The sequence below is a fragment of the Lycorma delicatula genome, chromosome 1 (assembly GCF_047948215.1).
Source record: "Lycorma delicatula isolate Av1 chromosome 1, ASM4794821v1, whole genome shotgun sequence".
NCBI classification, from domain to species: Eukaryota; Metazoa; Arthropoda; class Insecta; order Hemiptera; family Fulgoridae; genus Lycorma; species Lycorma delicatula.
Window position 1 is genome coordinate 255,462,239 of NC_134455.1, and position 26,068 is coordinate 255,488,306.

The window sequence follows — 26,068 nt, forward strand, 5'->3', positions numbered from 1 at the left end:
TATGCTTGAGATACTCCCCTTAGAAGTTGTATGATAATAGTAACTTTGGGTTATACTGATATCATGATTTTGATGAAACTTGAAGATTTCTTTGTTATATCAAAATAGAATAAGAAAAGTGAAATTAGCCACTGCTAAAGGATTATGCCCAAGGTAGTCTTCATGAAGACTTCATGGATTGCTGTTGGTAGAGAAGGGAAAGTCATTTTGAGTGTGTTGACATATATGCATACTTGGAAATAGTTATTGGGTGATATAATAATATGTAAACTATACTTGTTTCTTTTTTAAGAGTTAGCGCTTTTAAAAATCATATAAATTATATAAATTCAATTTGAAATCAATTTAATTAAAAAATTTCATTCTAATTCAATCAAATTTAATTACCAAATTTAATCAAATTCTAACTTAATTTAAAATCAATAAATTATTCTTCATCTGGAATTATATATCACAGTAGTAGCAAAGCTGTTGCATAAGGTTGTTGTCATATATATTCGAGAGTCTCTTATCAGTTTGGTAGTTACTTGCACTGATTCTACATTGGCTTTTAGAGTTAGCTTTTCTCTTCTGCGTAGTGTTGGTTGACATTTTTCACAAATTGAGTCAGCCATGGTCCAAGAGTACTTGGACAACAAGAATTTCAGTTTGTAAACTGTAATCCCGCTATTTGTACCAGCATAAATATCAAGCAGACCCCCAGAAGGAAAAATTAATTATTTAGTGGAAGTAGGCAGAGTAGTTTTTTATACCAGCAACCCAATTCTAACCAGGAATGCACTAGATTACAACTAGGATGAACAGTTATGCCGGCCTCTGTGGCGCAAGTGATAGCATCTCGGCCTTTCACCCGGTGGTCCTGGGTTCAAATCCCGGTCAGGCATGGCATTTTTCACACATGCTACAAAACATTCATCTTTCATCTAATAGTTGCGCAAATTTTCTATTTTACGAGCAACAGTGTCGCAATTGATATTTTATCATAATTTTTTAACCATTTATTTTCGATTTGTAATGAAAATTATTCCATTTACATATTTCCAAAATGAAGTGTTGGTTTGATTAGATTCTAACTGTCCTTATTGTTAACTGGACTTAACAAAGGCATCAGTTCTGGCAGAGTGACAAGAGTTTCCTCAAAGAGAAAATGTCCAAATTGGGAATCTGAACAAAGTGATATCAAAGTCACTAATTTAACTTTGCTTCCACTTTTATTAAAAATGTATTAAATTCCTCACTCATTGAAATATGGAAAGTGATAGCAGCCTTTAATCCCTTTACTTGCAATATGTCTGTTCATATCAGCATTGAAATGTTTTAATGTTATAAATACAAGCAACTGCAGTATTCCACTACTAGCTCAAAGGAAATTTGTTTTACAATTGTGTACACATTTTCTGTAGTGTTATAACTCTTTCAATAGCAATCAAGAAGACATGCTAAAAGGACATTTCCCGAAGTTGTGTACTGTAAGCCTTGAACAAAAGCACCCCATGCATTTACTGCATTGGTGTACTTTTGAGGAGCATGCTTAAGAATTTAGCATGGTAAATTCTTAAGCATGCTCCTCGAGAGCTTGTAAATTAGAGGGATATGGTTGTAAGTGCATTTTTGGAAGTAATTTCAAATATGCATTACTTACTACCTTTAAAGTAGTAACAGATGCTTCCTATCAAAGGAAACTTGTAAATTTCCAATTTTCTTCAAATGGATTACATCCCTTCAAAATGAAGTAAAGGATTTCAGCAATGAATTGTGATACCAATTTTCTTTTTCTTATTTCAAGGCTGGCAGAATATAAAGTGGATTTAAAATTTGCTGATGCTGGTTGGTTGGTTGAATGTCATTTCATGCTTGATTACCTCATGTGTAATTTCAAAAAAGAAATGTAATATAATCTATATAATATTTTATCATATGTTTAAAGTTTGAATTAAACCCAGCAACAATGCTTTACGTATTACTACTTAATTAACTCTCTATGGAACATATTTAGTGTACCAGATGTACCATTGGTTCTTGGGAATTTAGTACACCTGAGCTAATGCCATTTTCAATGCAGTAGTCAGACATTACTTTATTTTCTATTGTGTAATTTTTCATTTCCATCTCTGGGAGGTTTGTGACATGACAAATTATATGGACTGCTTGTAATTATTAGCAGTCATAATTATATGATTATGAGATCCAGTAGTAATAATTGATTTCTAATGCAATGCGATTTGTATTTAGTTTTAACACAATAAGTACCTAGCCTCATATATCTGAAATATCATCATGGAGAGTTAAAAGAAAAAAAAAAACTTTTCATTTGAGTAACTCCAGAGTTAGTTTGTTATTCTTATATAATTAAGCAAGAAGATGCAGAAAACAACACATTTTTAATTATTGTGGTTAAACTGCATGAAAGTCCTATGGCAACATTGGCATACCAGCTTATGATTTAGATTTAAAATCGGTAGAATTAATACTGATGTACATAAGAAGTTTATGAAGATCAAAGAATTTTCTTTAAGCTTTAAGTTGATATAATTAAATTATGTGAAAAGATATTTTTTAGATTTTGCCCTATTGTCAGGACCAAAATGTATTAACTAAATACATTATAGAATTTTGGCCATTAATACTTTATTTATAAATATAATATTTTTTAAACATAGTCGTTAAGTTTAAACTTAGTTCTATAATTTCATAATATCTGTTCATTTTTTAGAATGTCTCATTTAATTAAGTATAATTTGTGAAATAACTCTATATTTTTAGCTGCTTTCTCAGATGTTATTCATAAGCAGAATTATGCTATTTTGAATTCCCAGTGTCTGCTTGGGAAACAGGGCACATATTCGACAAATTTGTTTAATTTTGCCAGAAGTTTTATAAATCCAGTGAATAATAGTATATCTTATTTTAGGTAAGTAAATTTACTACTTATGTATTTTTGTAATTCTTTTCCTTACTTGTATATCATATTTAGATGAATAAATGAGGTTATGAGTAGATTTTAATTTTTTCACTGCAAAATATAATTAAATTTGTGTAATTGTAACTTAATATTTTATTTGTTATTTCTTTGGCGGGATGAACATAGAAAGAATTCAAAGTGAAGAGGTTTTAAGGCAAATAAGGGATACATTATGACATACTTTGAAGAGAAAAACTAGGTTGTTGGGTTTAAAATGTTTATGTATTAATAATAATCATTAAATGTTGAATTATAAGGCTGTGGCTCAAGGTAATATCATCATTACTTACTTAAGAGCATTTGCTAGCAGATTTGGTTTTCCTTGAATCCTTATTACCGTCTTATGAAACTTCTAGATTGATAATGTAGGTAATTAGTCTTCTAGATTATAACCAATATTAATCAGTAGTTGCCATATTTTAATTTAAATTTATTTTTATTTAAATTTATTGTATTTGTTTACTTAAATGTCAAGAATTACCACAGGTAGTTGTTATGCTTGGATGCTTCTGTGATTTCAGGTATAACTAATACTTTTCCTTCGTGTAATTTTTTGTTAAATGAAAGCATCTAAAAATGAAATAAAACAATTAAAAAATTAAAACTAATACAACAATTTCTCCTAAAAAAATAAAAACTCTATTCATTTTGAAACTTATTATAATTTTTTAATAAAAATCTCAGTATTTTGAAATATTCTTTAAAACAAAAAATGACTTTTGAGTGCCTCATTACTGCTGAAAAGTAATATCTATGCCCCAATATCTGATAAAACAAAATTGAACAAAATGTTTCAAGTAACCATCAATGACATTTGCAATAGTGTTATCAGTAGAAGACTAAGGGAACCATTCTCTTAGTAGTGTCACTGAACATAATTTAAACGTTATAGACATAGCATACACCTAAGATTTGTAGAATGCTTGTTGCACCCTTAAGGATATTTATGTCTAAGTCATTGTGGGTTAAGGTAATAATTTAACAGTAGTGGAATTCAGATCTTTCTGAAAACATTTCTGAGTTATTTGTTCATGGATTTTATGTAAACTAACAAAAACACGTACACTTGCCATCCCAATTATTCCAGTCAAAAAAAAAAGTATTCACTTGTTCAAATCAGACAACACAGCTATTTTTATGTTACACAGCATATACTTTAGTCTACCAGAAAGGACCTGATTATGCTGTAGTTTCTATTTTTAACCAGTTATCTAATAATCAAAAATATCTTCCATTCGATTTATTTAAAATTACATTAGACTACTTCGCTTTATACAAACAGTATTGCTGTCTTGATGAATTTCTGTATAATTTTGATAAATCTTGAATTTTTGCATATATTTAAAAATAACTAGTATATTTACATCTACTTAAATATATATCTAGTAATTAATATTTTTTAAATTGTTATTTTATTGTTTTGTGATTTTTATTTACTTATTCATTTACAGTTTTATCACAATTATTTCATAAAATTATTATTCATAGACATTAATTGGATTGTTACCACTTCTTTTTTATTTATAATGTTTCCTTGATCAAAGTTTTTCCACAGTTTTCTTTGGTATTTCCTGGTAGATGTTGAAGTAGTTTCTTTTTTTTTTACACACAAATATTTTGAGATAGTACACTTATCATTCTTGATGTGATATTTATGATTATGTTTTCATCTGATTAAATATTTATTTTTATCATTCCTTAATTTAAAATCATGCCCTTTCTTATTTGTAAATTAGTTCTACCTTTGCATTTGGGAGCACTACAAAATACTGATCCTACTTTATAATTTGAAAAATGCATAGAATTTATTCATTACCCTTAGTTATTGGTTTTAAGATAGCCCAACAATAACTGGCCTTCAATATTTTTAAAACAGTTTTAATACCATTTATTTTGCTCATAAAACCTTGAATATTAGCATTAAATATCAACATATGGATCCTGATTAATTCATTTTATTGCAGTCATTTAAATAGCTATCTTTTTTTTTTTTTTGTCTTCAATCATTTGACTGGTTTGATGCAGCTCTCCAAGATTCCCTATCTAGTGCTAGTCGTTTCATTTCAGTATACCCTCTACATCCTACATCCCCAACAATTTGTTTTACATATTCCAAACGTGGCCTGCCTACACAATTTTTCCCTTCTACCTGCCCTTCCAAAATTAAAGCGACTATTCCAGGATGCCTTAGTATGTGGCCTATAAGTCTGTCTCTTCTTTTAACTATATTTTTCCAAATGCTTCTTTCTTCATCTATTTGCCGCAATACCTCCTCATTTGTCACTTTATCCACCCATCTGATTTTTAACATTCTCCTATAGCACCACATTTCAAAAGCTTCTAACCTTTTCTTCTCAGATACTCCGATTGTCCAAGTTTCACTTCCATATAAAGCGACACTCCAAACATACACTTTCAAAAATCTTTTCCTGACATTTAAATTAATTTTTGATGTAAACAACTTATATTTCTTACTGAAGGCTCGTTTAGCTTGTGCTATTCGGCATTTTATATCGCTCCTGCTTCGTCCATCTTTAGTAATTCTACTTCCCAAATAACAAAATTCTTCTACCTCCATAATCTTTTCTCCTCCTATTTTCACATTCAGTGGTCCATCTTTGTTATTTCTACTACATTTCATTACTTTTGTTTTGTTCTTGTTTATTTTCATGCGATAGTTCTTGCGTAGGACTTCATCTATGCCGTTCATTGTTTCTTCTAAATCCTTTTTATTCTCGGCTAGAATTACTATATCATCAGCAAATCGTAGCATCTTTATCTTTTCACCTTGTACTGTTACTCCGAATCTAAATTGTTCTTTAACATCATTAACTGCTAGTTCCATGTAAAGATTAAAAAGTAACGGAGATAGAGAACATCCTTGTCGGACTCCCTTTCTTATTATGGCTTCTTTCTTATGTTCTTCAATTGCTACTGTTGCTGTTTGGTTCCTGTACATGTTAGCAATTGTTCTTCTATCTCTGTATTTGAACCCTAATTTTTTTAAAATGCTGAACATTTTATTCCAGTCTACGTTATCGAATGCCTTTTCTAGGTCTATAAACGCCAAGTATGTTGGTTTGTTTTTCTTTAATCTTCCTTCTACTATTAATCTGAGGCCTAAAATTGCTTCCCGTGTCCCTATACTTTTCCTGAAACCAAATTGGTCTTCTCCTAACACTTCCTCCACTCTCCTCTCAATTCTTCTGTATAGAATTCTAGTTAAGATTTTTGATGCATGACTAGTTAAACTAATTGTTCTGTATTCTTCACATTTATCTGCCCCTGATTTCTTTGGTATCATTACTATAACACTTTTTTTGAAGTCTGACGGAAATTCCCCTTTTTCATAAATATTACACACCAGTTTGTATAATCTATCAATCGCCTCCTCCCCTGCACTGCGCAGTAATTCTACAGGTATTCCGTCTATTCCAGGAGCCTTTCTGCCATTTAAATCTTTTAATGCTCTCTTAAATTCAGATCTCAGTATTGTTTCTCCCATTTCATCCTCCTCAACTTCCTCTTCTTCCTCTATAAAACCATTTTCTAATTCATTTCCTCCGTATAACTCTTCAATATATTCCACCCATCTATCGACTTTACCTTTCGTATTATATATAGGTGTACCATCTTTGTTTAACACATTATTAGATTTTAATTTATGTACCCCAAAATTTTCTTTAACTTTCCTGTATGCTCCGTCTATTTTACCAATGTTCATTTCTCTTTCCACTTCTGAACACTTTTCTTTAATCCACTCTTCTTTCGCCAGTTTGCACTTCCTGTTTATAGCATTTCTTAATTGCCGATAGTTCCTTTTACTTTCTTCATCACTAGCATTCTTATATTTTCTACGTTCATCCATCAGCTGCAATATATCGTCTGAAACCCAAGGTTTTCTACCAGTTCTCTTTATTCCGCCTAAGTTTGCTTCTGCTGATTTAAGAATTTCCTTTTTAACATTCTCCCATTCTTCTTCTACATTTTCTATCTTATCTTTTTTACTCAGACCTCTTGCGATGTCCTCCTCAAAAATCTTCTTTACCTCCTCTTCCTCAAGCTTCTCTAAATTCCACCGATTCATCTGACACCTTTTCTTCAGGTTTTTAAACCCCAATCTACATTTCATTATCACCAAATTATGGTCGCTATCAATGTCTGCTCCAGGGTAAGTTTTGCAGTCCACGAGTTGATTTCTAAATCTTTGCTTAACCATGATATAATCTATCTGATACCTTGCAGTATCGCCTGGCTTTTTCCAAGTGTATATTCTTCTATTATGATTTTTAAATTGGGTGTTGGCAATTACTAAATTATACTTCGTGCAAAACTCTATAAGTCGGTCCCCTCTTTCATTCCTTTTGCCCAGCCCGTATTCACCCACTATATTTCCTTCCTTGCCTTTTCCAATGCTTGCATTCCAATCTCCAACTATTATTAAATTTTCATCTCCTTTTACGTGTTTAATTGCTTCATCAATCTCTTTGTATACACATTCTACCTCATCATCATCATGGGCGCTTGTAGGTATATAGACGTTAACAATCGTTGTCGGTTTAGGTTTTGAATTTATCCTTATTACTATGACTCTATCGCTATGCGTCTTGAAATACTCCACTCTCCTCCCTATTTTCTTGTTCATCACGAAACCTACTCCTGCCTGCCCATTATTTGACGCTGAGTTAATTACTCTAAAGTCACCCGACCAAAAGTCGCCTTCCTCTTCCCACCGAACCTCACTAATTCCTACTATATCCACGTTTACCCTATCCATTTCCCTTTTTAAATTCTCTAGCCTACCAACCTTTTTTAAGCTTCTAACATTCCACGCTCCGACTCGTAGAATGTTATTTTTTACTTTTCTGGTGACCCCTTCCTTAGTAGTCCCCACCCGGAGATCCGAACGGGGGACTATTTTACCTCCGGAATATTTTACCAAGGAAGGCGCCTCCATTATTGCTTTTGAAAATGCAGAGCCACATTTTCTTGGAAAAAAAAAACAGCTGTAGTTTTCCATTGCTTTCAGCTCCAAATAGCTATCAATCAATCTTATCAAGAGTCTTCATTTTGATGTGAATTTGACAAATTCTTATTCAGCACTTTTACATTATAATCTTGTATAGTTTTGTTTTTATTAAATGTATTTGAAGTTGATATTATAAGTAACTTCCAAGGTATTATCCTACTATTTTATAATGAGTCAATGGTCAGACTAGGGCCTGACATTTTTTTATTGTAATGTTTCCAGCAATTTAATGATGTGAGACGTGAATAATGTATATATATTATGTATATTAGTGTTCATTCAGTATGGTGGTTTTAACCCACCGGGTAGGTCTAGTGGTGCATTCACCACTAGATACTGATTCATTTATAATGATTGGGTTTTTTTGTGTAATAATTAATATTTTTTACACTTACGTTCCTTATACCTAATTTCTTTTCTAATTGTGTTTCCTAATTTTGAAGGCAATGTCTATTTGGAAAATATAAAAATTATAAACATTCAATAACCTCATAAAATATTTTATAAAGTTATAAGGACAGTTATGGTAAACCCTCCAGGTTGGTCTAGTGGTGAACGCGTCTTCCCAAATCAGCTGATTTGGAAGTCGAGAGTTCCAGCGTTCCAAGTCCTAGTGAAGGCAGTTACTTTTATATGGATTTGAATACTAGATCATGGTTACCGGTGTACTTTGGTGGTTGGGTTTCAATTAACCACTCATCTCAGGAATGGTCAAACTAAGATTGTACAAGACTACACTTCATTTACACTCATATGTATCATCCTCATTCATCCTCTGAAGTAATACCTGGACGGTAATTCCTGGAGGCTAAAGAAGAAAATAAAGTATGGTGGTTTTAAAGAGAATTAAGAAGGATCAGACATAATATCAGACTGTTGGTATGTAATCATAATAAATAAGATAGAGGAAACCAGATATATGCACTACAAAATTAATCACAAATTACACTTTTATAGATTCTGTTAAGGATACTTGGAACCAAACAGTTGAGATGCTTTCTAAGTGGCACAATTAAAGAATTGTGGAACCGTGTGACATTACATTAAAAATTAAAAAATTAATTTTAAATGATACGTAATGTAACCTGCCAGATTAGTCTAGTAGTTATACTCGCAATCACAAAATCAGCTGATTTTAGAAGTCAAGTGTTCTAAAGTTTGAGTCCTTTTACTTGGATTTGAATGTTAGACTGTGGATACCAGTGTTCTTTCTGGTGATTGGGTTTCATTTAACCACATATCTTCAGTAGAGGTTGACGTGAGTCTGTTCAACACTATTTGTTTACCAGTATGTTTACATTTACTTTGTGTTACTTAGGCCTGGCAAGCTGGTAGCAGTAATTGCTTTTCTCTATACACACACCCAGACCTGGCAGTAGCTGAAAAACTGGTTGGAGAAAACAATAGTACATAATGTGTAATTTTGTCGTTATCTAAATAAAAAATTTTGTATAATCAGAATTTGGAACATCATTAGAGACTTAGAAAATTCATTATTTGATACTGAAAATTTTATAAAGATCATGATGGTGGATAGATGTAGAGGTTTTATTATGAGATTCAATATTTTCAGAATTTTATTTTAATGGAATATTTTTTCTGTAAATGTTGTTCATTAATTTAGCATTATATAGTAAGTTTTAAATACTTTTGTTCTTTCATAATTATATTTTTAAGAGCTGCAAATTCCCAATTAGGAGTAATTTAATTAATTATCAAGAGATTTGATTTTGTAACATATTTTATTTGAGAGTTCAGATTAATCAAATAGAGCAGTATAACAGAAATAATATAGAATTGATAACACAGGTCTTTTGCTGAATATTTTTGAATTTATTATGTAAGTCTGGGTTCTGATAACTAAATATAGTCTACTTAAAGAAAGTTTATTGTTATGTTGTGTTTGTTTTTATATAAATATAGTGAGTATAAATAATTATTAAAACTGTAGATCATTATAGGAAAATAATTATGTTTAGTATAGACTGTATGAGTTGCATTTTGTATTGAAATGTTTATTCATAAGAGCATGTGTATAGCTATCTGCTCAATCAAGCACTATTCCTATTTCTCTAGTTTATTGGTTATTTTTAAAATTTGTTTATATATTTTTTGACTGGGCTATTAATGAAATTTGAAACCTATTTATATCTGTGGGATAGGATAGAAAACCACATTGTTAGCAGTTTGGCTTGTTCAGCCTCATTCAATGTTTCAGCTGTCATTATTACAGTTTCTAGTTTGTAAATGCAGGATGTGTATAGTTAGTGGAAATGAAGGTTAAACTGCAAATTAAAAAGAATTTAGTAGTAGCTTTCACTAACTCATTGTTCTTCAATATAGTACTCCATATATTTTTCTAATATGATATGTAATATTTTGTAATTTCACAAATTTAATGTGTGTAGTGGCCATTTAAGCTTCTGTTGTACAATGAGCTCTTTTGTAATTTAAATATAGTCAACTTTCCTTTTCTTTTTTTAATATATTAATGTGAATACCTTCTTATTTATATGTAATGTAAAAAAGGCTGATATCAGTCACATACTTCTTTTAATTTTTATAATAGTATTTGTAGCATTGTTATAATTATCAGTTTTTTGTAGGTATGTGCTCTTGGTTTATACTAGAATTCAGAAATGTGATTCTGATGATCAAAAGCTTCACATTTATTACCCAGCTCCCTAAACTAATTAAAAGTTTCTTGTTGAATGTCTTTAAAGAAGTTGTTGCATTTTTACTGTAAATTTTGTAGGTACTTTTGCTTATTTTGTAGTATGGTACATCTGTAGTCATCATAATTCTCTTTGTGTCATGATCACGTTTTACGCAAATTGTATTTGAAAGATTCATAAAATTTTTAAATAATTCAATTTAAACTCATCTACAACTTAGTTCTTTCAGTCAAATGATAAGTTTCAGGAATAAGTTGCTGTCATTTAGGTGTAAAAATAAATATAATTCATTTGATTTGATTGTACGTATAAGATAGAATACATAGAATGTAATAAAGATATTGAAATAATGTGACAATAAAAATACTTCTTAATTGTATATGTTTACTGCAGCAGTTATTACAGCTGCTCTATGATTGCATATCAGTGGATTATATTATTTTTATTACTCTTTATGTTCTGACTATCTACAAATTACTATATTATATAATGTTGTTCTTGAATGCTAGTTGGTTGTTAAGCTCTTTACTGTTCAGCTGAATTTTAGATGCTTGTATGTATTTCAAATACCTCACTTTCATTCAATATATTAATCCAAATGTAAGATACACAGGTATCAAATTTTTGAGAAGTTGTTATAAACATTATTATTTAACATGTTCAATGCATAACTTGATTTTATTGTTGTAATATTTTTAGTTAAATATTTCTTCAGTTTATAAATGTATATTCCAGTGTCAATATAGAATTTGTTGAATTCATTGGATTTAGATCTTAAATTGCAAATTTCCGTGATTTGGAAGATCATTAGAAACATGGAAAATTCATTATTTGATACCTCAAATTTATAAAGATCTTGGAGAGATGAAGAGGTTTTACTATGAAATTCAGTATTGTCATAATTTTATTTTAATGGGATATTTTTTATGTAAACATTTTCCATTAATTTAGTATTATGTAGTAAGTTTTAAATGTTTGGTTCTTTCATTGTATATCTTAAGTGTTTCAAATTTCCAATTACGGAAGTAATTTAATTGATTATCAAGATATTTGATTTTCTAATATTTTTTATTTAAGAGTTCAGATTAATCAATTAGAGCAGAATAGTAGAAATAATTTATTATCCATTATCATAGGTCTACTGAATTTTTTTTATATTTATTTATTTAGGGCTGGGTTCTGATAACTAAACTAAATGTAGCCTACTTAAAAGTGAAAGTGTTATTGGTTTCAATAAGTTTTTATATTTTTGTTTTTAATATAAACCACTGTATAGATAACAGAAAATTTCCATTGTGTAGAAATTTATTAATGACAGTTTCTAATAAAGAATAGCAATTTTTTTTATTGATTCATTTATTCATTGTGTAAGCATTTGTCCAATTCCAGAGATTATTATTTTTCATTTATGGTGATGGGAATATGATCAAGATATGCCAGACTCTTTCTGGCATATCAAATCCAGTTAAATGAGAAACCTTTATGGTGATTACTACATCACTTTTGCTCAGTCTGATCAAAAAAACATTAGTAACTAATCATGAGGAGCCTAACAACACACATTAGGCTCTACATAGAGAGAAAGACTCCTTAGTTGTACCAATTGGATGGGAATTAATTCCCTATTGAAAATTTTTTATAACTTTTTTAATGCTTAACCAATTTTCATTAAACAAAAAGCATTTTGTACAATGGTAGAATTTATTATTTATGCAAATTTATAAAGATCAATTCTCATTTATGCCATTGCAGGTATCAATGATGCAATGTCTAACCTTATGTGAGCGGACTCAGGTGGCATACGAAGTATGGCGGTTCATGGTACAAGTACAGAAATGGTGGCAAAGTGTGAAAGGACCTCATGCCTCAGTAGATTCAAAGACCATAAGGAATTGCCACCTGAAGCTAATGGACACAGGTTCTGTATCTGATGTTAGTTGACACGGTCATCCTTCAACATCCAGGATGGAGGAAAATGTCCAAGTGGTTCATGAAATGTTCACTCTGAAGTCCTCGGAAATCACAGTGATAGGCATCTTGCAAGTGGTTTAACCCAGTACACAATCTGAACCGTTTTGAAGAAAGTGTTGAATTTTCATCCATGGAACATTACTGCCAGGAATTATCGCTGAAAGACTGTGATCATCGATTGGAATATGAAGAAAGGATGCTTGGTATGAAGACTGGTCCGATATTTTTGGTAATATACTGTGGTGAGGTGAAGCTGTGTTTCATGTTGGGTGTTTGTTAATCGACACAATTGTTATTATTGGGCAACAGAGGATCCGAGAGGGTGGTTGTTGAAAAAAACATCGCCCAAAGGTCACATTGTCGTGCGGCATGACATCCAAAAAAGTTGTGGGTCCATATCTCATTCAGGACACAATGAATGCAGAACAGTATCTTGATATGCTTGAAGATTATGTTCACGGTATTGTATCCACATGGCACAATTACTATGACCTAATCTTTATGCAAGATGGGGTCGCACCTCACTTCACAAGTCCTGTCTGTGCGTGGCTCGACACCCATTTTCCAGGACGCTGGTTGGGACATCGTGGCCCTCTTGAATGGCCAGCAAGGACTCCTGACCTAATGCCCTGTGACTTATTCTCGTGAGGGTGGGCGAAAGAGGAAGTTCATCACACAAACCAAAAACTCTTGATAAATTGGAGGAGCAAATTTGCCAAGTTCTTGGAAATGTACCGTGGAATGATCTGCAGAAGTCTGTCACAAACATTCCCAACTGTTTATGGAAACTAGTAGATAATAGTGGTGCTTATTTGGAATTTTAGCATAACAATTCTACCATTCTAAGGAACAAAATGTTTTTGTTTCATGAAAATTAGTTAAGTTAAAAAAGTTATAAACAATTTTCAATAGGTAGTTTATTCCCACCCACTCTGTGCATTAATATATATTTATTTTATATGAATCTTATAAGACTAGTTGATTAACTAAGCTCAGGTATTAAAAGCTCAGCCAATATGTGAAATTGGCTGACTGAAAAGTGCACTAGTCAAGTTATGACATGATAAAATGTGATCAGTTATCTCAACAAGATCACTTAAAAATTTCAGTGATGTCCTAATATATACTTTACAGTAAATGTGGCTCTGTGTGTTGTCATTGTATCACAATTGATGTCTACAAAGCAAGCTTTTTTCTGTTGTTCCTCTATTTTGGTATATTGAGAGACTCATTTCTTTACATTATTAGTGTTTATTTTTTGAGTTACAATGTTTATTCTCACTTTATAACAGTTTAAAAAAATTCAGTATCATCAAGTATAATTTGCATCCTTAGAAAAATATTTTCTGATTATTTAATATTAAACAAATATTTATATTTATCTATTATGTGTGAAGAGATTTACATAATATTTCATTTTATTGTCTTATGTTTTATTTTGTCATTTTCAGTAAAAAAAACATTCTTTGTATTACTTTACTTAAAAATAGAGATATAAAAATATTTCTGCAGGATATTTTAGATATTTAAAAAAAAAATGTAATACTTTATATTTCTGTAAATTATCTGAAATGTCATGATTTGCAGTCCACAGTGATCACATTAATCAGAAAATCATTTAGAATAAATTGCATTATAAATACAATTTTTTTAGTTGTAGCTAAAGGAGAAAGAAGTATACCCCCACACTTCAAGAACTACTTGAAGTAGTACTGATCCTGCTTTGGATCAAGGTGGTCTTTCAGTTTTTTCTTTTGTTGGAGAATATAAAGTACAAATAGTTACTTCTAAGTTAGAAGATAATTTTAGTTTGTTTTTATTTTTATCCTTTTGACATAATTCTGTTTTTATAAAAATTAACTTATTATTATTACTGTTATCCAAGGGACTGCAGTTGTGACAGTTAATTTTTTTTTTTCTACAGTCGTGACAGTTAATAATTTTTTTGTCTGCTTTTTTTTCAGTATTCTACATTATATTTTTTAATTTATCCCGTAGATTATAAATAATTTTCTATATCTGCTGTGTTTTTTAAGGAAGTATTTTGAGCATAAGTTTACAAATAAAGAATACTAAAACAACTCCATTAATTGGAAGAGTAATTGTTTAACCAAAAAGTAAAAGCAATATCTACTTATTAAAAAAATCATTGTTATAAAAGATTAATCAAGAAAAGTTAATTAATTGATCTAAGTAAAAAATTAACAGATGCTTTAACATGTCTGATGGCAGCACGTAACAAACAACATAACATATTGTGCTACTAACATGTTACAATAATGCCATTCTTTTAATAGCATTTACTGTTATTTCAAACAAAAACTATCTTAAAATAATTATTATATAAAAACTTAATAGTCACTAGCACAAGGGTCAGTTTTTGGCTGAAATGGCACAGTGAAAGTGTTAGTGGTGTATGCAGAAAAATATAAATATTCCCTTATCTTTCTTCTATACTTTATATTTTGCATCACTTTTCAGTTTAGATTTTTTCTATTTTAACAGACTGAGTAAAGGTTGTTTGTTTTAGAAAAATGCTCCTTTTATAAATACAGAATAATTTATGATTTTTTACTTAAAAGTATTTTGTATAAAAAAAAAATAGTGAATTTATGTTAGTGATTAAAATTTGTAATGATTTTTTAACAGGCCACAGTTGCTTGAAAGGAATTGTCAAACTGAAATTATACAGCAAAGAAATGTTACACAGTATAGTAAGCGTTCAGGGAAGAGGACTACAGTAAAAGCAGTTCTAAAACGTTTTTACAGACTTGATTGGTAAGTGAGTGATTGTTTTGGATTAATATTTGTATAAATAGTTGGCAGTATATTTTCCTATCATTGATACAACTTCTATGGCATCTCTTTTTTACTGAGAGTCTATGACATGCTTTGTGAAGATGCATGGTAATCATCTGACAGGTTTACTAGTTTTCAACATTTTCTTAGGTAAATTAAATATTGTGATTTACATTAACAGATCTAAACAAAGTGAATAAGTTGGGTGGAAGTTTATGGTAAATTATCATATACATGTTTGGTTTCTCTGAACAAACATATTTACTGCTGAACTGTACTTGTGGTTTTACTACTCAAATTAAATATTACTCACTAAAGTTCAGATGATTACTCTCATATTCTGGAGTTCTGAGATTCAGGAAGTGTATTTCATAAGGTAATAGGAGATTTTCACTGCAAATCTATTAATTATTAGAAACTTTTGTGTGTCATATCTATTCTAAACACAATACATGTGTCAGTTTCTACTTTGTTTCAAGTCGTTGAGGAATTTCAAGTAATGTTGATATAATGTAGCTGCCAAGAAAGGGTGCTGAGGTTCATTTAATTGAATAAGAAATGTGAAAGATTGAAACCTTTTATTGATAGATTGAAATTGTTCATAAGCATTATTGTCCATAAAATTAGTTACTAATTATTATGTGTCAGTTGCAGTGGGAATAGCCATTCCCCATCAAAATATACTATATTGTAAAATAGATTAAGCTAGACCATACTTGTAAGAGTATGTATTGTTTCACATTTTTTCAACCTTTAAAACTGTTATAGCAACCATTTAACTTCTTTATAAATTATTAAATGTTCATCCTTCATCAAATAATGATCAGTGTGGATTAGTGTTGTAAGTACTGATGAGTTGTGGAGGGTACCTAAATAACTAGAATTCAATCTTTTAAATTTTGTTACATTACTTGCAGATGGCACTTTTACATACCCAGATCATATGTTTAGGCTAGACTTATTGATTGACTGACTGAATTTAGAGAAAAAAATGTTAAGTGTATTTTAATCTTCAAAGCAAAACCATTTCAATCAAGCCAACGTTTTACCACTGAAGACCCTCAGCCCAGTCATACAGCCCATCCTTGGATGATCCCGATACATAGAGGATTGTGTATCTGCAGTTCCACATGGCCATTGGAATCAAATCATTAATGTAGATAATAAAAACAATATTGTCCATAGAACAAAGTACCTATAAAACTATTCTTAAAGAAATGATTATTTTATCATTACTCAAAAAATTCTTAACCCTTTTCTTGAACTTTTAAATGTTTTGAACCAGTTCATTTGTTACTTAGTTTATATAATTTATTTAAAAGATTTTTATAAATTCAAAAATTTTTGTAAGATCAAGAAATAAGATAATAAGCACATTCTTCTTATCTAAATTGTTGTACAATTTATGAAGTAAAATCAGCTATTGCATATTCAGCAGTTACATTGCCCAAAAATCCGGGGCTGGTTTGTTTACTCAAGTAATGCTAAAGACTTTTTTTAAATGTTTTAGATTATTTTAGAAAATTTTAACTCAAGAGAAATGTTAACAGATTTGTTCCTTTCCCTTATAATTTGATATAAATAATAGAATTTTTTTAATTTATTTGGAAATACCCGTTGATTTATACTCTAATTCATTATTGTTTCACTGAATTAATGATTTTGAATTTTATATATATATTTTTTTTTTTAAAGGTCTCTTCCCTTGTCTATTACCATGTTTTAGTAATTAGATCTTATCCTTATTAAAAATTGGAAAGGAAACTGTTCAGAATTTTGAAATATCCTAGAGAAATTCTGTTTCTGAATTTGCTCTATAGTACTTGCTTGTAAAGTTTACTATAGAGTAAATGTATGGTCTTATATATTTCTCATAAGTAAATCAGATGCCACCCTCTAAAACTATAATGTCTGAGAAGATTAAAGTATATTATTATTAGTATATTATTATTTTTTGGGCACTACATGACTTCTTGTATTATTATACATGTATTAAATAGCATATAACAACATTTTTTGCCTGCACTTTATTTAAACTTATTTCATTTGAAAGTGAGATATGATCCTATAGTTCTTTAATAAAGCTACACAAAATGATAAAGTTACATACACAATTGCTAAAATATTAGATTTTATTAACATGAAATATTTATACAATTATTAATTCAACAATCTGACCTGAAATATTAGAATAGAGTATAAGTATTACTCTTTAAATAAATGTAAGTCTTATATCTATTTAATATGTTTTTAAAAAAATTATGATGTAACCATTAACAAAATGAAACAGGAGAAGTTACTAAATTTTTTAGTGTTATTTATTATCAAGTAGACTGAAACAAATTCATAAATAAAAAAAACAGATGTATTTATACAGGAGAAATGGAGAACCAAGTAAATGTTACCTATTCACGCATATCATATTTCATAATTTTTTATATATATATATATATATAGAATTATATATGTTTTTTTTTTCAATAAATTCAATGAAAATAAAAACAAAACTGGAAAAGATTACTAAATTCCTAGTTTACATTTTTAACATGTTTACTTGGTTTAAAATGAGTATGGTGTGTTAGGGTTTTTATCTTTGTATATTTATTCTGAATTTATAACACTTGTTACTACAGTTTGTGAATTTTTATTAATTTATAATATTAATTTTGTTTTACATTACTCAAGTAGGTGTGTGGTGTAAGTGAGAACATGTCGGACTCATAACCATGCACATATTGGTTCGAATCTGACTTCATATACATATATCTTTTTTAACTTTTTTTTTGTTTTAATTTAAATATATTTATTTATTAATTAACCTCTGATTGCACAAATTTTTTGATTAAAATGAAAAGTACATAAAATTTTATTTCACTAATAACTAATGATTTTTTTTCATTTTTTTTTGTTTTGTTATTATTTATTGGTAACATTTTTTTTTACAGTCAGAAGTTAATAATTATTAATAAATCAGTATATTTAAATTAAAAAAAAAAAAAGTTAAAAAAATACATATGTAAATGAAGTTTGATTTAAACTGAGTGCCTTCTCCTTGTTTTTCTTTTTCAGTCATTTGACTGTTTTGATGCAGCTCTCCAAGTTCCCTATCTAGCGCTAGTCGTTTCATTTTGGTATACCCCCTACATCCTACAAAACTAACAATTTGTTTTACATATTCCAAATGTTGCCTGCCTACACAATTTTTTCCTTCTACCTCTCCCTCCAATATTAAAGTGACTATTCCAGGATGCCTTAATATGTGGCCTATAAGTCTGTCTCTTCTTTTAGCTATTTTTTACCAAATGCTTCTTTCTTCTTCTATTTGCCGCAACACCTCTTCATTTGTCACTTATCAACCCATTTGATTTTTAACATTCTTCTATAGCACCACATTTCAAAGGCTTCTAATCTTTTCTTCTCAGATACTTTGATCGTCCAAGTTTCACTTCCATATAAAGCGACACTCCAAATGTATACTTTAAAAAATCTTTTCCTGACATTTAAATTAAGTTTTGATGTAAACAAATTATATTTATGACTGAAGGCTCGTTTCTCCTGTGCTATTCAGCATTTTATGTCGCTCCTGCTTCGTCCATCTTTAGTAATTTTACTTCCCAAATAACAAAATTCTTCTACCTCCATAATCTTTTCTCCTCCTATTTGCACATTCAGTTGTCCATCTACTACATTTCTATATTTCTACATTTTCTACATTATTACATTTTCTATATTTCTACTACATTTCATTACTTTCATTTTGTTCTTTTTTATTTTCGTGTAGTAGTTTTGCGTAGGACTTCATCCATGCCGTTCATTGTTTCCTCTAAATCCTTTTTACTCTCAGCTAGAATTACTATATCATCAACAAATCGTAGCATCTTTATCTTTTCACCTTGTACTGTTACTCCGAATCTAAATTGTTCTTTAACATCATTAACTGCTAGTTCTATGTAAAGATTAAAAAGTAATGGGGATAGGGAACACCCTTGTTGGACTCCCTTTCTTATTACGGCTTCTTTCTTATGTTCTTCAATTTTTTACTGTTGCTGTTTGGTTCCTGTAAATGTTAGCAATTGTTCTTCTATCTCTTTATTGGAACCCTAATTTTTTAAAAATGCTGATCATTTTATTCCAGTCTACGTTATTGAATGCCTTTTCTAGGTCTATAAATTTCAAGTATGTTGGTTTGTTTTTCTTTAATCTTCCTTCTACTATTAATCTGAGGCCTAAAATAACTTCCCTTGTCCCATCCTATACTTTTCCTGAAACCAAATTGGTCTTCTCCTAACACTTCTTCCATTCTCCTCTCAATTCTTCTGTACAGAATTCTAGTTAAGATTTTTTATGCATGATTAGTTAAGCTAATTGTTCTGTACTCTTCACATATATCTGCTCCTGCTTTCTTTGGTCATGACTATTACACTTTTTTTGAAGTCTGATGGAACTTCCCCTTTTTCATAAATATTACACACCAGTGTGTATAATCTGTCAATCGCTTCCTCACCTGCACTGCGCAGTAATACTATTCCAGGACCGTTTCTACCATTCAAATCTTTTAATGCTCTCTTAAATTCAGATCTCAGTATTGTTACTCCCATTTCATCCTCTTCAAATTCCTCTTCTTCCTCTATAACACCATTTTCTAATTCATTTCCTCCGCATAACTCACCAACATATTCCACCCACCTATCGACTTTACCTTTCGTATTATAGATCAGTATACCATCTTTGTTTAACACATTATTGGATTTTAATTTATGTAACCCAAAATTTACCGTAACTTTCCTATATGCTCCGTCTATTGTACCAATGTTCATTTCTCTTTCTACTTCTGAACACTGTTCTTTAATCCACTCTTCTTTCGCTAGTTTGCACTTCCTGTTTATAGTATTTCTTAATTGTCGATAGTTCCTTTTACTTTCTTCATCACTAGTATTCTTAAATTTTCTACGTTCATGCATCAGCTGCAATATATCGTCTGAAACCCAAGGTTTTCTACCCGTTCTCTTTGTTCCACCTAAGTTCACTTCTGCTGATTTAAGAATTTCCTTTTTAACATTCTCTCATTCTTCTTTCTACATTCTACATTTTCTACCTTATCTTTTTTACTGAGACGTCTTGTGATGTCCTTCTGAAAAATCTTCTGTACCTCCTCTTCCTCAAGTTTCTCTAAATTCCACCGATTCATCTGATATCTTTTCTTCAGGCTTTTAAACCCCAATCTACATTTCATTATCACCAAATTATGGTCGCTATCAATGTCTGCTCCAGGGTAAGTTTTGCAGTCAATGAGTTGTTTTCTAAATCTTTGCTTAACCATGATGTAATCTATCTGATACCTTGCAATAGAGGCCTGGCTTTTTCCACGTGTATATTCTTCTATTGCTTCTCCTTATAAGATCCAAATATTTCATTAATTAAAATTTTATTTGGCTATAACTCTGGAACCAAAGAAAATACATACTATTTATTATATATCATTGAAAAGCTCTCAATGAGGACTTATTACTACAGTTAAGAAAAAGTCCAAAATTGAAACGCTGCTTTATTTAGAGGTCTGACTGTATACACATTTTTGGCCCAGTCGATTGCAATCAAAAGGGAAGGTGCACAACTAGATGTTACAACAGTCCTGAATACAAAATTTCAACATTCTATGGCTGATCGCTTTTGAGTTATGAGAGATATATACATAGAGATGTCATGCCAAAACTAGTCAAAATGGATTCAGTGATGGTCAAAATGGATATTTCCATTGAAATCGGAAAACTGATTTTTTTTTGCGATTACAATACTCCCTTTATTTCGTACAAGGAAGGAAATGTATGAATCAGTTTATCTTCAAAACATAAAAAAATTAAATGGCAGATTAAAAATTCTTGTAATACGAGGTGCGACAATAAAGTAATGAGACTGATGTGAAAAAAAATGTTGCTTACCGTTTTAGTCATGTTTAGTGGTGTCTCCTTCAAAGTAGTTCCCCTTTGATTGCACACACTTATTCCAGCGCTTCTGCCATTGATGGTAACATTTCTGGAACTCATCTTCTGTAATATCCTCCAAGACCCACGTCACAGCTTTTTGGACATCTTGTGTTGTTTGAAAATGGTGTCCCTTGACCGCCATTTTGACTCTTGGAAATAGAAAAAAGTCGCACGGAGTGATATCTGGTGAATAAGGTGGCTGTGGTAGTACTGAAATTTGTTTTGAGGTTAAAAATTGCTGTACTGACAGAGCAGTATGGGATGGCGCATTATTGTGATGCAGAATCCAATTATCACTAATGTTGGCACGGACACAAAGAACTCGTTTACGAAGTCTTTCTAAAATTTCTTTGTAGAAATATTGGTTAACTGTTTGTCCAGGAGGCACCCACTCTTTATGAACAATTCCCTTGGAATCGAAGAAGCACACAAGCATGCATTTCACTTTTGACTTTTTTGGTCTGTGTGATCCCTTTGAGCACCATTGCAAACATTGGCGTTTTGTCTCTGGATCGTATTGAAAAAACCAACCTTCATCACCTGTGATAACACGGCTCAACAAATCTGGATTGATTTCCGTTTGTTCTTATAGATCGGCTGCCATATTTTTCTGTGTTTCTCGCTGTTGTGTGAGATTTTTGGGGACCATTTTTGCACAAGTCTTTCTCATACCAAGATCTTCAGTTAATATTAGACGAACTGTTTCTCGATTGATGTTGAGTTCTTATGCAATCATTTTCATGGATAATCTTCGATCAGATCGTATGATTTCACGCACCCTGGTCAAGTTGACATCTGTCCGTGTGGTTGATGGTCGTCCACTGCGGTCTTCATTTTCAACATTCGTTCTGCCTTCACTAAAAATTTTATGCCACCAAAAAACTTGAGCTCTTGACATAACCTCCTCTCCAAAAGTCTTTTGAAGCTTACCATAAGTTGTCGTCGCGTTTTCACCCAATTTAACGCAAAAAGAAATGGCATACCGTTGCGCAATATTTTGCGGTTTCATTTCTGTGATGAGAGACACAAACACGTGTTCACTTATTACAGCACAACTCACGACTGAGCAGTTGCATCAATCTGCCGCTTGGACTAGAAGTAGCTTATAGACCAAGGTCAAAGATGGTGTGCCTACGCAAGCTGCAGGGTTGCCACATCTTGTAAAGAAAAATCAGTCTCATTACTTTATTGTCGCACCTCGTAGTTTATCTCAAAAACATCACTATTCTAGTTACATTTTCAAGATTATCATTGACAGATACAAATTTCATCAAATTACTGCATATATATACTACAGCCAACAATAAACAACTGCCTACGTCAGAGTTTTCAGCCACTCGCAGTCCTATTAATTCTCTTAATCCACTTGTTTGATTGTGTTCAACTACTGCTATTTTGACCACTCCCATAATTGATTAGTTTAATAAACCATACAAAAATTACATTGCTGCTGAATGTGTTAAGTAATTAGTAATTCTTATTAATATAAATAAGTTTGTAGTGTTATTGTTTCAGAGGGTAATTTAAAAAAAAAAAAACTTGAGACATCTATTCCATTATGGTAATCAGTTCAACATATTATACAATTTATTCTTTGTACTTATTTTCTTTCATGTTTGAGATGTGATACAAGTTTTGAGCATGCTTTGCTCTCAATTTGTCTGTTAACCACAGAATTTATATCCTATTGTACGGGTGAAATATAAATTATGAAATTCATAACGATCTGTGAACTTTTAAGTATATGGGATTCTTGTGGGAATGTGAATTCTGTAATTTCAGGTTATAGCTATTTGCTTGACGATTCTTTTTTCTCCAGGAATTCATATTTATTTATCTATAAATTAATTATATTTAGTTATTAAATCTATATCTTTCATGAAAGTTGCCTTATTTCATGTTAGTAACCTTACTTTCAGAATGTTAGTGCCTAAAAAGTTATTCATCCTCCTGTCATCTAGCCTTTCAAGGTTTTTTAAAAAATTACAAGCTTAGTATATCTCACAAGTATTGAGTTTTTTGATTGACCAGTTGATTAAAAGAGATCTTTGTTTGTTAGATAAAGTACCTACCTCAAAATGTTTTGATAATTAGGACATTAACATTCTAGATTATGAAGAGGTCAATTATTCACTTTCATATTTTTAAAGGAAACCTATTAATTTATGAAGTTAGTGAGATTTTCTTATGCAGAAACACTTTTAGAAAATGCCAATGCAATCCTTATAATTGTTGCACTGGGGCACAGCAAAAATTGTACAATTCAGTTAAGTTTCTAAGATTTTGATTTTTCTCATTTGCTTTTGCAACTCTCATTCAGTGAAAAAATTAGAAATAATTGCATTGGTATAGTTAATAAATTCATTGGCAATTAGAAATAAATCCACAGTGTAAGTAGTTTTGGAAGGGTTTTGTGGATATCTTCTACACAAGAAAAATTTGTTACTTGGGCTCGACTACACCAACACCATGGGGTTGTCAAACCTACTCCTTGTTTCTACTTGATATTTAGCTTTTGATGAAAACTATAGTAATCACAACACACACACGCGCACGCGCGTGTTTATATGGGTTGCACTTTTTATGTAAAGGATTTTAAACAAATTGTAAATTGTTAGCTGAGATGTTTACAAGTGTAATATGAGTTGATTCTTATGTTTGCTGCATTAAAGTGTTTTGCAATTTGCAGTTAAAAATAAATAAATATATTTATTTTCAAGGAACCAATTCTTCCCTTAGAGAATATATCCACAAAACTCTTCTGGAACTATCTGTGCTGTGGATTTATTTCTACTTGCCAATGAATTTATTAATTATTTCCCAGTGTAATTATTTCTGTTTAAATTACTGAGTTGTTGTACTGTAATTAACTATTTTATGGGAAAAAACAATGTACGTAACAATTCTATAATGTAAGAGAAAGTATAACAAATTATTTAATTGTATAACCTCGCATTTAAAAAAAGATTATACTCAAATTCAGCTGGAATATTATTTTTACTGCATCCTCATTGGCTAATAAATTTCATCTGTTTTTTACAAATAAAATTTCAGTATATTTTAAATTGGTTAAACCTTACTTGTAAAGAAACCTCTTCAAAATGTATTCCATGAAACTGCAATTGTGTATTTGACACTTTGTAATATCAGATCTCTTGTGTTTGTTTATATTTTATGCCTAGTATGATATATTTCCTGGTATTTTGTTTTATATTGTTTTCTCAACTTTTTAATTATAATAAAATAGGAAAACAGATGAAAGGGATGATAAATCCAATGAAGGACTGTTTCTGATGAATAGTTTAATATCTTGTCCAAGACTACAGTTTTATTTAATTAAAGTAATTACTGATATCATTTTATCATTGCCATTATTTTAAATTGTTTGGATGATTGGTGTGAAGGTCAGCAAGCTAACATCTCAACTAGCAACACTTCCTAGCAAGGGTCTTTAATATTTTCACCAATTCTTTATTTATGTTCTCTATGTTAAATTACCAGTATAAAAGCATACCCAAGGTTCTTTTTACAGCAAAAAAAATAAAAATGTAACAAAGTAATAATTAGTAAATCACAATATGTTTTGCTCTTTATATATTATGTTACTAGCTGTCAGATTGTAGAAGTTTCTAAGCTGTAAAATGAATTGTCACCAATTCCATTGCTATGTTGGACTGATTCTTTTGCATTAGGAATTATTGTTAGCTTAATAAGAGTGAAGGTTCTCAAATCATAAAATAACTTCCAACATAGCATTCACTGAATTATTTTTTTCTGGAATTAATTTTACAATTTCATTCCCTTTTTTCTGATTTTAATTGTTTAAATAAATAATATTTCTATATTGCTTAATGAAGTTTTAGATTCTTGAGAAAAGTTGTGCATTGGTATTAATATTGGTAATTAATAAGGTTATCAATTAATTTTAGCTTGAATGCTATGATATTACATTAATAGTAAATCTAATATTTTTGGTCGTTTAGGGGAATCTGGATCAGAACGAAATGTGGACGACACAAAAAATTATATAAGAAGTCTTCAGCACGGAAAAGGAGATTGAGGGAACATGTATTCTGTAACGCGCAGCAGAGCAATTTACTTGACAAAATGGTTACAAAGTTTTGGAAGCGCCCCAAGTATTACGTAGATGACCCCTATGAACCTTACCATAAGCGAGAAGAGTTCTTATTGACACGTAAACAGCCACTGGTAAAAAATGTTGAGTAGCTCACAAAATTTTTTGTTTGAATTTTTCTAGTATAATATTTATTGTTAATAAAATGTTTGTTCAAATGTTAATACAATGATTAGTTGTTTCTGTGTATTCCATTTCAAAATAAATAAACCAGTGAAGTGTGCTAGTACAATAGTTGTTAAATTTAGTCTAGGCTTTACTGAAAGTTTTTTGATGACATAATCAGAAATAATGAAATTGTTTTTTCTTAAACTGCATGGAAGTTATAGAAACATGCAATGGTTTACTTGTTTTCAACTAAAATAGTTCATTTGAATAAGAAGGTGCAAGTTAGGACAATGGATGACCAGTGTTGGGCAAAAGTGCCTCTCTTTTTCTGTTATCTACAAGAACCCCTGTAAGGTGTTACGTCAGAGGATGAATGAGAATGGTATGTGTGAATGTAAATGAACT

The 26,068-nt window shown here is 30.5% G+C and overlaps 1 protein-coding gene across 1 annotated transcript in view; it reads left to right on the forward strand.

Moving 5' to 3' along the window:
* The window catches only part of mRpL35 (mitochondrial ribosomal protein L35), a 29,357-nt gene extending 3,633 nt beyond the window's left edge, over nt 1-25,724 (forward strand). The window contains exons 2-4 of the mRNA XM_075375902.1: nt 2,764-2,911; nt 15,287-15,415; nt 25,404-25,724. Of these exons, the coding sequence (XP_075232017.1) occupies nt 2,764-2,911; nt 15,287-15,415; nt 25,404-25,647 (521 nt within the window). The 3' untranslated portion in view covers nt 25,648-25,724. The remainder of the gene's footprint in view (nt 1-2,763; nt 2,912-15,286; nt 15,416-25,403) is intronic.
* Nucleotides 25,725-26,068: the final 344 nt, after the last annotated feature.